This window comes from Lactuca sativa, chromosome 9 (assembly GCF_002870075.4).
Source record: "Lactuca sativa cultivar Salinas chromosome 9, Lsat_Salinas_v11, whole genome shotgun sequence".
Classification (NCBI taxonomy): Eukaryota; Viridiplantae; Streptophyta; class Magnoliopsida; order Asterales; family Asteraceae; genus Lactuca; species Lactuca sativa.
Window position 1 is genome coordinate 179,451,901 of NC_056631.2, and position 14,234 is coordinate 179,466,134.

General features: G+C 33.3%; 2 protein-coding genes across 2 annotated transcripts; both read right to left on the reverse strand.

Annotated features, from left to right (window-relative positions):
* Positions 1-9,364: 9,364 nt before the first annotated feature.
* Positions 9,365-10,000, reverse strand: LOC111916916 (uncharacterized). The gene has a single exon (XM_023912568.1). The coding sequence runs from the start codon at positions 9,998-10,000 to the stop codon at positions 9,365-9,367; it is 636 nt and encodes a 211-aa protein (XP_023768336.1).
* A 1,217-nt stretch (positions 10,001-11,217) lies between these two features.
* Positions 11,218-13,972, reverse strand: LOC111916878 (protein DJ-1 homolog B). The gene is made up of 8 exons (XM_023912535.3): positions 13,672-13,972; positions 13,374-13,574; positions 12,548-12,697; positions 12,289-12,471; positions 12,125-12,205; positions 11,855-12,055; positions 11,627-11,767; positions 11,218-11,560 (listed from the first exon to the last, which is right to left on the reverse strand). Exons 1-8 carry the CDS (start codon positions 13,810-13,812, stop codon positions 11,360-11,362), a joined length of 1,299 nt encoding a protein of 432 aa, XP_023768303.1. The 5' UTR covers positions 13,813-13,972; the 3' UTR covers positions 11,218-11,359.
* Between the last annotated feature and the right edge of the window lie 262 nt (positions 13,973-14,234).

The window sequence follows — 14,234 nt, forward strand, 5'->3', positions numbered from 1 at the left end:
ACATTGCACTCCTTGTTGCAATATGTCCTCTTTAGCTAAAAGGACTTGTTTATAAGCTTTTAACTAAGCTTGGATTGATAGCTAAGTTGTTTAGGGTAGTATAAAGTAATATAAATCAAAGGTTTAAGGGTTAAAACATAAATATTCACCATTTATTGGTGAATTCGGTCATAGAAATCAATAAACAACTTGAATTTGGTCATAGGAATTGAATTTATAGGGAATTCGGCTGTGAGAATCTTATCTAAATGGAATGTTCGGCCATTTGAAATAAACAATGGGTATTCTCGGTCTTAGTACGACCGAACACATAAGAATAAGGTCCATTAGGACTGAATTCCCCAAGGTCCAACCCAATAAGGATCGAACACACCCCCTATATATATATATATATATATATATATATATATATATATATATATATATATATATATATATATATATATATCTTTACTATCTTATAAAAGAAATCTAACTATTTCTAAAAATAGATTGATTATAATAATAATATTTTTTTAAGACGTCCAAATGATGAAGCTGATAGTACAAATAATCATTAATAAAATAATATTAAATTTTAACCGCCTTTTGAATTCAAATATTTCTCATCAAATCTCCATATATTTCTCAGCAATTTGATATGGTTTCCTCAAATCCCGGATTCATTCAAATTTTGAACCCTTTTAGATATCCTTAAATTTAGCATGTTGATTCAAATATCCCTCCCATCGCATATACCTCTTTGTTCCCTCCCCTGCTATAAAGCCCACCGTCTAGGAACAGAAAATGACTTCATCTCCCATCTTCCACTATCCCCAACCACCGGTTCTATGACACCGCTTTCTGACGTCTTTCCTTCCAAAAACGACTTCACCACAGGAACCCTAAATTACTTTTGGAAGCTCACCCTCTTCTCATTCTCTATCTTTTTAATCTCAACTGGCATTTAGAGTTTTTATTTGTCATATGTGACGCCGTCCACCGCGGCCATGACATTTTTTGATCGTTTGTACACCGTCGCTTCCAGTCAAACCCAACCATTCCCAAATGTCGGCCCGATACACACTTTTGTCGTTTTCATGGTTATGCCTTCAACCACCCAGCACCATGGTTTCCAACATATTCAGGTATATTTCTAAACTATACATTTATGTACAATATTTATTGCAATTTTGAAATATTTTAAATATATACTTAGTTTTTGACCGACTTTGATTTTCTAAACATCGAGGTTCAATTTTGTGGAAAAGATCTATGTTTGATCTTTTTCATTTTCATGTTTATTGTATCATTTTCCGAATTGAGGATGTTATTACGAAGCTCAAAATCTAGAAGAAAAAATGAGCAATGGGTGACTGATAAGAGTACAATCCTTCATTTGACCCTAATTACCTGTCTATATTTTTCTTTTTAATCTAGATGACTCTAGGTGGAGTCCATGCTTTTCACGAATAATTTCATTTTGGAACTACCTTTTAGTTTAGTTGTTTTTGGTTCAAAAGTCTTCAACCATTTTCGAATTTGTTGTTGTTTTTATTTTATTTTTAGCTCTAATTTGTTTCTTTTAGTGTGATCCAGGTTCAATTGCTTTTGCAACATGTATTGGCTAGAGAGAAGCAAACGCCCATTTTTCTATTGTTTTCTTTGCTTAATCTAAAGCTCTTTCCAACATCTTTAATTTTCATATTTTATGATTATATATATATATATATATATATATATATATATATATATATATATATATATATATATATATATATATATATATATATATATATATATATATATGTTTGAGATTTTACTTTTGATTGAATTGATTAGTGTGAAGACTAACAGTTATAAAAAAATAGATCTACACTTTATGAAGAAGATCGATGTTTTGAGAGGTTCATTTTTTTCTTACTGTGTTAATTTTGGAGGTTTCTTTTTAGGTCCAAAAATCTGGAACGTAACATCCCATGGATAATGAACGAAACACGATTTTAACCCGTAAGTTTATTCCTATCGGTTTATTTCTGATTTGTCATATACTTTTTCTCTGATATTCCAGGTTTAGATTTCCATTTTTTTCTATCATTTTGGTTTTTTGATTCTTGAAGTGAAGAAGAACAATCAAGATCTGTAAATATGTTGTTTGATTTTCCAACTTTTGAATCTTCATCATGTTTGTAGATGCTTTGGATTTTGGGTTATGGTTCATGTTGAAATGAAGACCAAGCATTAAACTTGTATGCATGTTCTTTTAAATTCAATTTATGATTATCATCACTTTTACCCTTTAGTATCTCAGCTTTTAATTCCTTTTTTTTGCCTTACCATCAATTTTTATTTTTTGAACTTCGATTTGAAGAAGAAAATCTTATTTGTAATGTTTTGTTTGATTTCCCAGGTTATAAATCTGCATATATTCATCGAAGAATTCTGAGATGAAAAATTCTAGGAAGCAATAAGGGTTACTTGAACTCGAATGTTATCTCTCATTTTTTGTGCATGTTGGACAATCGGATAAAGTTGCATAGTCATGTAACTTTATAAGTGGACATTTGACATGGTTACCCTTCTGTAAGTTTGCATAGTCATTTTTCATGCATCTTACACATTTTTCAATAATTTAAACGCCATTAACTAATGTAGTGCTCTTTGACTTGCATATTTTGTGTATTCTTATAATTCTTTATTTTTGTTTGAATGACTTAAACATTTCTTATTTGATGTATCATGTAACAAATAACACCATAAAAAGAAACTGGTCAAGACGACATAAAATATGAAATGTTTAAGCCATTCAAACAAAAATAAAGAATTATAAGAATACACAAAATATGCAAATTTATAATAACACATGACTAATTATATATTATTAATCGTGCAACAGTTCTTTATACACCACATTTGATGTATAAACTTCATAACCTTTTAAATTTTCGTTAAACTTCACTAATACTTTTGTGGTCCTAGCAGAAACAATATTATGTAAAAAAAACTTAAAGTTTGTCTTTTTTATGATTTTATTACTAACTTTGGACTTTTATGCTATAAATTTAGATGTGACGGCTAGTTTTTTTTTCACTATCGTCGATTAGTTTCAATAGATGATTAGCTTTCTTTCCGCAGACGTCAAATATATTTATTTTAGTGAACACTTTCCTTTTGGCAATGATTATCTCCTTTATTTTTAATATGAATGCCATCAAATCAAATGAAAGTCTTAAACTCTTATATATTTAGCTTAGTCTTTTCATTAGTTTAACATCATAATATCAATGTTAAACGTTATATATATATATATATATATATATATATATATATATATATATATATATATATATATATATATATATATATATATGTACATTCTCAGTTTCATTTCAGCAACTAAATTGTCTGTTTTATTTCAAAAAAAATATTAGTTAGTTATAATTTCTTTTGCGGACGGTGAATAATTTTCTTTCGAGGAATCATCTATTTTTGTGAATTATTTGGCCATTAGTAAAAATATCATATCTCAAATGAATATACAATAAATAGTCAAATATGATTTATAATTAAGATTAATATTTATTAGTTACGTGTTGGTGTTAATTTTATTAGGTGGAGAAAAGAAGTGTAATAATAATAATAATAATAATAATAATAATATAAACTTGGTATTACTTTAACAAATAGTAACTAATGGAAATAAATACAATTGGACTATATATTATAATTTAAAAGTATATAATTATTTGACAAAGAAAACATTGTGAAGATTGCATCCTTTGACTTTGAAACAGTTATAATATTTATTTTTTTATAATTAATCTCATACATAGTACTATAATCACAATGTGTTACACCATATTTGACATAATTAAAGTGGATTAGAGATGCAATTATACAATAAAAAAATTAATTCATACATTATTCTTTACATACCAACATGTTAATATTCATGCTATGGAAAGTACCACTTTTAATATATTTTGACAACCTTTAAGTTATAGGCTTATCAAATGTCTTATATTTATGTAATAACTATACATTCACAAACCATATTTTTACAATTAATAATATGAAATTATTTTTGGTCTGTAGTTTGCAACTTCAACTCACAATGACCGGATGCTTTTGATACAAAATTCATATTTAAAAACCTCAATTAGACAATCTTGATCCTATAATCAAGAATTCATAATTTAATTTTTTCAATCTACACTCTAGTTTTGATCTCACAACACTAACAGTTTAACATCATATATTGCTAATTGTACCAGTATTATGATGAAAATAGTTGAATATCCTACAAACTAAATCATGATCTGCAGAGAGCGCTAACTCCCTTCTAGGGATGGTTCCACTATGGTGCCCATAGTGGCACCGGCAACCCCTTATTTTTTTTGGATACGGTGTAAAAAATTTCAAATTTTTCGTTTTTTCTACATTTGTGCCACTACGTAAAAGGAAAAATGTGCCACCGGTAACACCTGCTATGAAATCTTGGGTCCGTCCATGCTCCCTTCAACAATATAGGTGCAAGTTTCCCACTTTCTTCTTGGCTTATACATTCTTTCGACTTCGTTCTTCCTGCATTTCACCCATCTTATCTTTAAACACACACACATATGTACATCGACAAATACACACACAAGAGACACAACCACACTTGTATACTTAACACAGACATCACACACACACACATCAAACTTCATAACCCTAAAAAACAAAGATCATCAAAGACTTGTTAGTGGCATCAAAAAACAAAAGCAGCTGATAGAAATACAAGTGGCAAATACGACATACTTCCTGCACAATTCCCCAATTAGCAGCGAGATTTATCTAAAAAGCTAGTGAAACAGTTGATACATATGCTAAATGCAAGTCAAAGAGCACTACATTAGTTAATGGCGTTTAAATTATTGAAAAATGTGTAAGATGCATGAAAAATGACTATGCAAACTTACAGAAGGGTAACCATGTCAAATGTCCACTTATAAAGTTACATGACTATGCAACTTTATCCGATTGTCCAACATGCACAAAAAATGAGAGATAACATTCGAGTTCAAGTAACCCTTATTGCTTCCTAGAATTTTTCATCTCAGAATTCTTCGATGAATATATGCAGATTTATAACCTGGGAAATCAAACAAAACATTACAAATAAGATTTTTCTTCTTCAAATCGAAATTTAAAAAATAAAAATTGATGGTAAGGCAAAAAAAGGAATTAAAAGCTGAGATACTAAAGGGTAAAAGTGATGATAATCATAAATTGAATTTAAAAGAACATGCTTACAAGTTCAATGCTTGGTCTTCATTTCAACATGAACCATAACCCAAAATCCAAAGCATCTACAAACATGATGAAGATTCAAAAGTTGGGAAATCAAACAACATATTTACAGATCTTGATTGTTCTTCTTCACTTCAAGAATCAAAAAACCAAAATGATAGAAAAAAATGGAAATCTAAACCTGGAATATCAGAGAAAAGGTATATGACAAATCAGAAATAAACCGATAGGAATAAACTTACGGGTTAAAATCGTGTTTCGTTCATCATCCATGGGATGTTACGTTCCAGATTTTTGGACCTAAAAAGAAACCTCCAAAATTAACACAGTAAGAAAAAAATGAACCCCTCAAAACATCGATCTTCTTCATAAAGTCTAGATCTATTTTTTTTTTATAACTGTTAGTCTTCACACTAATCAATTCAATCAAAAGTAAAATCTCAAACATATATATAATCATAAAATATGAAAATTAAAGATGTTGGAAAGAGCTTTAGATTAAGCAAAGAAAACAATAGAAAAATGGGCGTTTGCTTCTCTCTAGCCAATACATGTTGCAAAAGCAATTGAACCTGGATCACACTAAAAGAAACAAATTAGAGCTAAAAATAAAATAAAAACAACAACAAATTCGAAAATGGTTGAAGACTTTTGAACCAAAAACAACTAAACTAAAAGGTAGTTCCAAAATGAAATTATTCGTGAAAAGCATGGACTCCACCTAGAGTCATCTAGATTAAAAAGAAAAATATAGACAGGTAATTAGGGTCAAATGAAGGATTGTACTCTTATCAGTCACCCATTGCTCATTTTTTCTTCTAGATTTTGAGCTTCGTAATAACATCCTCAATTCGGAAAATGATACAATAAACATGAAAATGAAAAAGATCAAACATAGATCTTTCCACAAAATTGAACCTCGATGTTTAGAAAATCGAAGTCGGTCAAAAACTAAGTATCTATTTAAAATATTTCAAAATTGCAATAAATATTGTACATAAATGTATAGTTTAGAAATATACCTGAATATGTTGGAAACCATGGTGCTGGGTGGTTGAAGGCATAACCATGAAAACAACAAAAGTGTGTATCAAGCCAACATTTGGGAATGGTTGGGTTTGACTGGAAGCGACGGTGTAAAAACGATCAAAAAATGTCATGGCCGCGGTGGACGGCGTCACATATGACAAATAAAAACTCTAAATGCCAGTTGAGATTAAAAAGATAGAGAATGAGAAGAGGGTGAGCTTCCAAAAGTAATTTAGGGTTCCTGTGGTGAAGTCGTTTTTGGAAGGAAAGACGTCAGAAAGCGGTGTCATAGAACCGGTGGTTGGGGATAGTGGAAGATGGGAGATGAAGTCATTTTCTGTTCCTAGACGGTGGGCTTTATAGCAGGGGAGGGAACAAAGAGGTATATGCGATGGGAGGGATATTTGAATCAACATGCTAAATTTAAGGATATCTAAAAGAGTTCAAAATTTGAATGAATCCGGGATTTGAGGAAACCATATCAAATTGCTGAGAAATATATGGAGATTTGATGAAAAATATTTGAGTTCAAAAGGCGGTTAAAATTTAATATTATTTTATTAATGGTTATTTGTACTATCAGCTTCATCATTTGGACGTCTTAAAAAATATTATTATTATAATCAATCTATTTTTAGAAATAGTTAGATTTCTTTTATAAGATAGTAAAGATATATATATATATATATATATATATATATATATATATATATATATATATATATATATATATATATATATATATATATATATGCGTGTGTGTGTTTAGCCGATTTCCCAATTGATTTCTTACTTTTGCCACCGAACTCTTGCCGAATTTTCTCTCAAAAGTCATATGAATTTTACCCAGATCTTCATCCCATCTTCAAATCTTCAACCGAATTCATCAAACCCATCTTCAAATCTTCATAACAATCTTCAAATCTTCAAACATCCCCTCAAGAACACAATAACACACCGAATTCACCCCATTCCCCCACCGAAAACTCTATTTCCCACCGAAATCACCCCTTCAACATTTCCAAACATTCCAAATTAATTTTGTAAGTATTATGTACTTAATTAATTATTTAACACATTATTTAAATTAATTTATTATTAATTTAAATACGACGTCGAATATAATTATTTTAGGATAACGTTATTAGCGCATACACTTACCCGATAATCGTTTCTACAAGCTCACTAATTCAATCACAAGCGCACATTCGAGGTGAGTTCATACCCCCATATTTTTCCAAGCTTTTCAATGTTTTAAAAGGGGGGGGGGGGGGGGGGGGGTACAAGTAAAACACAAGAAATCTTGTGTTTAAAAATATAATTTTGTTTATTATCTTTCCTTACCGCTAACATGCATTTGAACGCGAAACTTACTAAACACAACAAACATTGTTACTACTAGACTTACGAACAATTTACAAAACACGTTAAGACACAACTACTTTACAAGCACAAATTTTAACACGGAAACAAACTTATAAACTATTTTAAGTATAGTTTATGGAACGAATCTACTACTTTTACAAGGATACATATTAATTTGCAAAAAGGGTTTTCATTGTATTATTCGTGAATTCGTTGAGGGAGCAAATTTGTGAGAGACGGTATCGAGTACTTACCTAAGTATCTAGATAAGTCTATCTTATGAACTAGAGTCTCATGGAAGTAGAGTGTGAGTTTGTGTATAGATTTATACGGGACTGGCAATCTCGTGCCTTGACTATTAGCTACAGTCGTTCTGGGTGACAAACGTCATTAACATTTACGACGTCCGATGTACGCCGTAGGGTTTGACGTCCATCAATATGGTTATAAGAACTCTTATGGATATAACATGGCCTAGTTCACGTAATAATATACTTAACAAACAGTCATCAGGGTTAGTAAATATGTGATTACTTAGTATATACATCAGGGTGATATGAAATTAACATGCAGTGGAATGTGTGACTTCCGCCTCATTTCCTGTTCCTTGTTTGGTTGTGGGCTTATGGCAGAATCACCCAATCGACTGTCTGTTCGATCTAGATTTCTATAACTCGTATGTACTAAGTGATCACAAGAGGGTATTAACATTACTTACAGTTTATAGAACAAACACGTTTTCAGCTAGTTTTATTTAATAATAAAGCTACACCTTAAAAATTTATTCTGTTTGGAACATTTAAGACAACAACTCACTTTTAAGGAAAATATAGGATTTTCCAGGACAAACATTAGTATTTTACAAGCAAATGGTTTACTATTCAACTAACGAACAATCATTGTTAATTCTATAATTCCTTAGTTTATGCATCAAGGTTATGTATGAAGAATATCCGATAGGCAGTGGAATGTGTGGTTTCCGCCTCATTTCATGTTCCTTGTTTGGTTGTGGGCTTAGGGCAGATCCACACAATTAACTATCTGTTCGATCTTGGTTTATACATAGCCAGTATAAACTAAGTGGTCATAGAAGAAACTGGTATTATCATATTCTTATTAAGAAAATATAGGATTTTCTTAAGGAACACTTATATCTCCAAGGACTATTACAGTTAACTCTGTAAGTACTTAGTGAATACGTTAGGGTTATATACAATGAGAATTCGATATGCAGTGGAATGTGTGGCTTCCACCTCATTTCATATTCCTTGTTTGGTTGTGGGCTTGGGGCAAAACCACACAGTCGATTTTCTGTTCGATCTCGATTGTATATAACTTGTATACACTAAGTACTCGTTGAAGGAACTGGTACAAGTCATTTCACTTATCATTTATTACATCAAAAAATATAGGATTTTCTGGAGAAACACATCATGTTTTACAAAGAACAAATAACATGTTTGCTAAAACAAAACGCTTATGAACTCACCAACTTTAATGTTGACACTCTTTCAAAACCACTTGTATTCTCAGGACACTAGTAGACAGGTATACGCACAGGTTCCTAGAAGACGGAGCATAGTAGCTTCAAATAACATTTAAATTAAACCTAAAACCATAACATTTTACTACTAATCCTAATTAACCCAAATACTTCTTCCTAATTTGATACTGCATTGTTTGTAGCTCCGCTAGATCTTCAGGCCAAACCCTCCTTACTAGTCCGAAGAATTGACAACGTATGTGTCGTTAGTTCTCTCTCTTTATGCTCATATTTCTCCCGTGCTTGCCTTTCTAGGAACTCCAAGTGACGACGTTTCAAGTCTTTTTTTTCTTTTATTAATAAATTGTGCTCATCGAATTTCGCTCTCATTTCCGCCGCATCTTTTGCTTTTGCCTCGACTTCCTTCGCATGCCTTGTAGCATGCCTCGCTTTGTCGCGTACGAGCGATCGTCGTGGTGGGGATATCTCCTCGATATCATCTGGGATGTCATCGGTGTCGGCATTTAGGTCGATGTGAGTCTGTGCGTCCGACACGTCGATCGAGCTCAAATTGCGTGACCTTTCAGATTGAACCTCCGACAATGTAGGAGTTTTATTCCACTTTGGATCCGCTCTCAACAACTCCCATGATTTCTCAAACTCGAATTCATGTCCTATTTCGACCCAATATTGTTCTTTTGCAGATTTTAACAAATCGAAGTCGTTGGTTCCACTTTGCTGTTGCGCCTCGAGTCGATTGTAAATACCGTTGAATTTGTTGCACCGCTTTGTTATTTGACTCAATTTGCTACTTAACATGTCACTATTGCGATACCGTTTTTTCTTCAACATAGCGTGGAATTGTTTGTACACCGCCCCCTAATAAGCACTTTTTTTTCATTCCATTTCCGCGAAGTTCGTCTTTTGAAGCAGTACACCATGTCGCCGTCAAATCATATTCCTCCTCCGATGTCCACTATTGTGGAATGTTTGCATTTTCCATTTCAACTGCTATTGATTTCCCTTTCGCTTTTCATGTCCCTTTCCCTCTCCTACTACCTCCCGTTTCCATCTCAACCAATGGTTGTGTTAGAGGTAGTGGTTGGGTGGTTGTTGGTTGCATCGAAGCAAAAGTAGGGAAAAAACTTTGTTGTAAATTTGGGTTTTGACCAAATAGATTTTGTTGAAGGTAAGGTGGGTTGGGAAATTGCAGTGGTGGTGAAGCGGGATTGAAAGTAGCGCCTTGGTATGGGATTTGTGGTGATCCTTGAGACGATAAAATGTTGAAATAATTTTCGTAACCCGCAAATCCGAGAAGGAAGGTTGTGTTTGGTTGTGTGTTTGGGTTTGATGATGGAGGGGATGTTTGGGTTTTGCTCCATTTTTTTTATTAAGAAAGTATAAAATATAGAGAGAATGAGAGAAAGATATAAAAATCGAATTAAAATGAATATTTATATAAAGTTATAAGGGCAAAAAAAAATATTAATTTAAATAAGACCGTTTGCAACAGTCATTACTCCAATGCATACCTCCAATGTATACGTTTTTTCACGTTTCAATAGGTCGTAACGGGCACGAGAATTGTCTTAACAAGAAAAAACGATAAGGGTACGGTGTTCCCCCCTTTACAACGTTGTTATGACGTGTCCACATCAGCCATAATGAGCAATCTCAAACCTATACTGCACCGTCTAAACATATTACCAATCCTTTTAGCCTTAACAATGATGTTTGTTCGAGACACCTTATTCTTACTCTTAAACCCTCCCCAAATGTTGCTAAAGTCGATGTTCATTGGAGGCTTCCTCATAGAATGTTTGTTTCTTTCCTTTTCTGCCACTTTTGTTCTAATATCCTTTATTTTGTTTTCTAAATACTCTTTAGGTTGTTGGGAGTTCTTGTGGCCTATCACATGTCTTTTCTTTCCATATGAAGAGAGTTTTCAACTTACTATCGTATTTTTTTTTTCTATTAATCAAATTTCAACAGGTATCACATTCTTTTATTAGAAAAAAAAAATGTCACCGAGACATTTTTCATGTCTCTGCTTTAAACAAATCCAATCAGAAACTCAAGAGTTACCTTCATTATAACAGCACCTTTGGCTTTATCATACAAGTAACGAAAACATTTATTAGGTCAACTCGTTTTGACTTTTGACAATTGACATACATATCACAAAGCATGCAACTAAACTTACATTACTGATTACACAACCAACATTGCCTTACCAATCTCCAAAGCTTTCTCACGACCCAATAATTTCTCCACAATCGCCAATGAAAATTCCAAAGATGTCCCTGGCCCTCTGCTCGTTACAACTTTACCATCAACCACCACTCTGCTTTCCACTTCACTTTTGTCCGTCAGTTTCTCACACATTGCCGGGAAAGCCGTTGCCTTCTTTCCCTAGTTACATCAAATTAACCCATTCAGGGGTATTTTAGTCTTTTTAACCCAAATAACAAAACTTACCTCGAGTAATCCATGGGGCTCAAGGACAAGAGCTGGGGAAGCACAAATTGCTCCATAGTATTTTTCCAACTCCCTCTGCTTCTTTAGCAAATTTACAAGTGTTTCGCTTTTTGCAAATGCTTGGGCCCCACCAAGTCCACCCTAAAGTAATTTCAACATGTTACAAAAAAAAAAAAAAAAAAAAATTACTTTAGGGTTTATGAAGTAATTAAAAAATAAAAACTTAACTGGCAACACAATTAGGTCATATGAAAGCTTAGCAGCTTCATCAAGAAGCATGTCAGCAACCAATTTCACTTTACGTGAAGCCACAATTTCAAGATTATCACCAACTGATGCAACCACAACTTCCGCTTTTGCCCTTCGAAGAACATCAATGATCATAACAGCTTCCATCTCCTCTGAACCATCCGCAATTGGTACCAAAATCTAAAAAAAAAAACCTAAATTAACAAACCCTAATTGAAATTATTAGTTTATTACAGAATGAAATCTCACTTTAGGTGTAGAGGCACATGTCCATTGTAGCTTATTCAATTCAGTCACAATGAATTGATCAGTTTGCTTCGGATTCATTAACTGAAAAAACAATATAATAATAATGTTTGATGTGATTTCAATCTCTTAAGGTCTGGATTAGGGTTTAGGGTTTAGAAACAAACCAGTGGTCCAGAAACTTCATTGGCTTTCTCTTTTCCAAAAAGTTGTTCTACAAGTGTTACAGAGTATTCCATGGTGGTTCCTGGACCTCTGCTAGTGATGACTTTTCCATCTTGTTGGACTCGTGAATCGACTGTGGTTGCAGATGATGATAGTTGCTCCATGAAAGCTGGATAGCAAGTTGCCTATGAAAAGAAAAGTTTTTTAAATTTAATGGGGAAAAGGAATAGAGGGTAGGGGTGGAGTGTATTTAGTATTTACTTTTAAGCCCTTGAGTAGGCCCCATGAACCAAGTGCAACAGCAGGAGATGCACATATTGCAGCATAGAGTCGACCTTCTGAAGCTTGTTTTTTCACAATGTTCTCCAGTGTGTTGTTGTCTTTTAGAGTGGATGCACCTGGCATTCCTCCCTGTAGGGAAAATTTGAAGAAATGATTATAGAGTTGCTAAGGATTTATGATGAATGATTTTGAAAAGAAAGTGATTTTAAGAAAACATAACAGGGTATTTTGGTGGATACAAGATTAATGCAAACCATGAAGTAGAAGTTATGCAAATATATGGCACAATCCAGAAGCATGTTAGTAAATAATGATAATGATAATTGAGTCATCCAAACATATGATTATAGTGTATTCAGAGCAGCAATGGAAAAGAAAACTGAAAGCCTTAAACTGCAACTTCAAATTCTTATGATGGCTTTTTGAGTTGCACAGAGATAGAATCATCAATCATGTCCAGAAGATGCCATGGAAATCCATCAAGTGATTAAACCTTAATACTAAAAGTTAAATAGTACTTTGAAATTTTGTCCAGATTAGTTGCTCTTGCAAGGTGTGATCTTATTTTGCAATTTGACAGTTTGCTTGGAACAAGTAATGTCTACAAAGTCGATTCCTCCTTTCCTTTTTCACGAACAGAAAAGAGAAAACGGAAATCGGCTAATTCCATTTAAGCTATTAACAGTTAACAGTCATGTTGAATTTAGTAAGAACTACTGCTAGTACACATCGGTAGTGTTTATCTTGTAACAGATTTTGCATTTCAAGGCAAGTGAAACAGGTAGGAGAGGGAAAAAGAGCATACAGGCAGTGAAATAAGATCGAATACGGTGTCAACACAGTCAGAAATCAGAGCATCAGCGACGATTTTAACACCGTGGCAAGCATCGACGCGGAGCTGCTTTTCAACGGAAGCGACGGTAACGTCGGCGCCAGCTCTACGGAGCACATCGATGGTAATCACAGCCTCCATCGGCTCCGTTCCGTTAGCAATTGGAACAAGCACCTGTAATTAAAATCAAAATCAAAATCAAAATCAGCTGAATTCAATTACAAATCCTCAAACAAGAAGCCGATTTACGATTGATATACGAATACTGTACCTTTCGCGAGGCGGACGCCATTACTGAAAATGAAAATCGGTTGTAGCGGCGTGAGGTGGTGGAGGAAAGGGTGGGGAACGACGGAAGACGGCGAGTGAGAGTTGTGAAAGGAGAGAGAGGAGTGAGGTGGCGTAGGGCCATTTTTATTGGCCGCTTGGGTATCTCTAGAGTCTACAGTCACCGCCTCAGCCCACAATTTGGAGTTCGGGGTTCAGGTTAGTCGACCGGGTTCAGTTGTGGTTCCGGTTTGAAGCTCCAACGGTGTAAACGGCCGGGATATCACGTAATTTGCAAAATTCGAACAAAGTTAAATCTGATGAAATAAATTGAAGATACAAATATCTAGTAAATTTTGTATGTATCCTAGTTTTATAGATAAAATCAGGCGAATCCCAGTACATTGCGGGAATCGTACAAAGATTTTGAAGTTATCAATGACGCTATCTTTTATATAATAAATTGGTATCGTTTGTTTTGAATTATATATAATGTAGACACCATTTAAAATTCTATAATTACGATTGTGTCAATGACATCTACCTACGGGTAGGGGTGTTCAAAAA

Bases quoted from the DNA above. Each gene is read 5' to 3' on its own strand.
- LOC111916916 (XM_023912568.1), bottom strand. From the start codon at position 10,000: ATGTTGAAGAAAAAACGGTATCGCAATAGTGACATGTTAAGTAGCAAA.
- LOC111916878 (XM_023912535.3), bottom strand. From the start codon at position 13,812: ATGGCCCTACGCCACCTCACTCCTCTCTCTCCTTTCACAACTCTCACT. The intron at 12,472-12,547 runs GTAAATACTAAA...TTCTTTTCATAG, and splicing joins GCCTACTCAAGGGCTTAAAA to GCAACTTGCTATCCAGCTTT. The intron at 11,768-11,854 runs GTTAAGTTTTTA...AAATTACTTTAG, and splicing joins ATGACCTAATTGTGTTGCCA to GGTGGACTTGGTGGGGCCCA.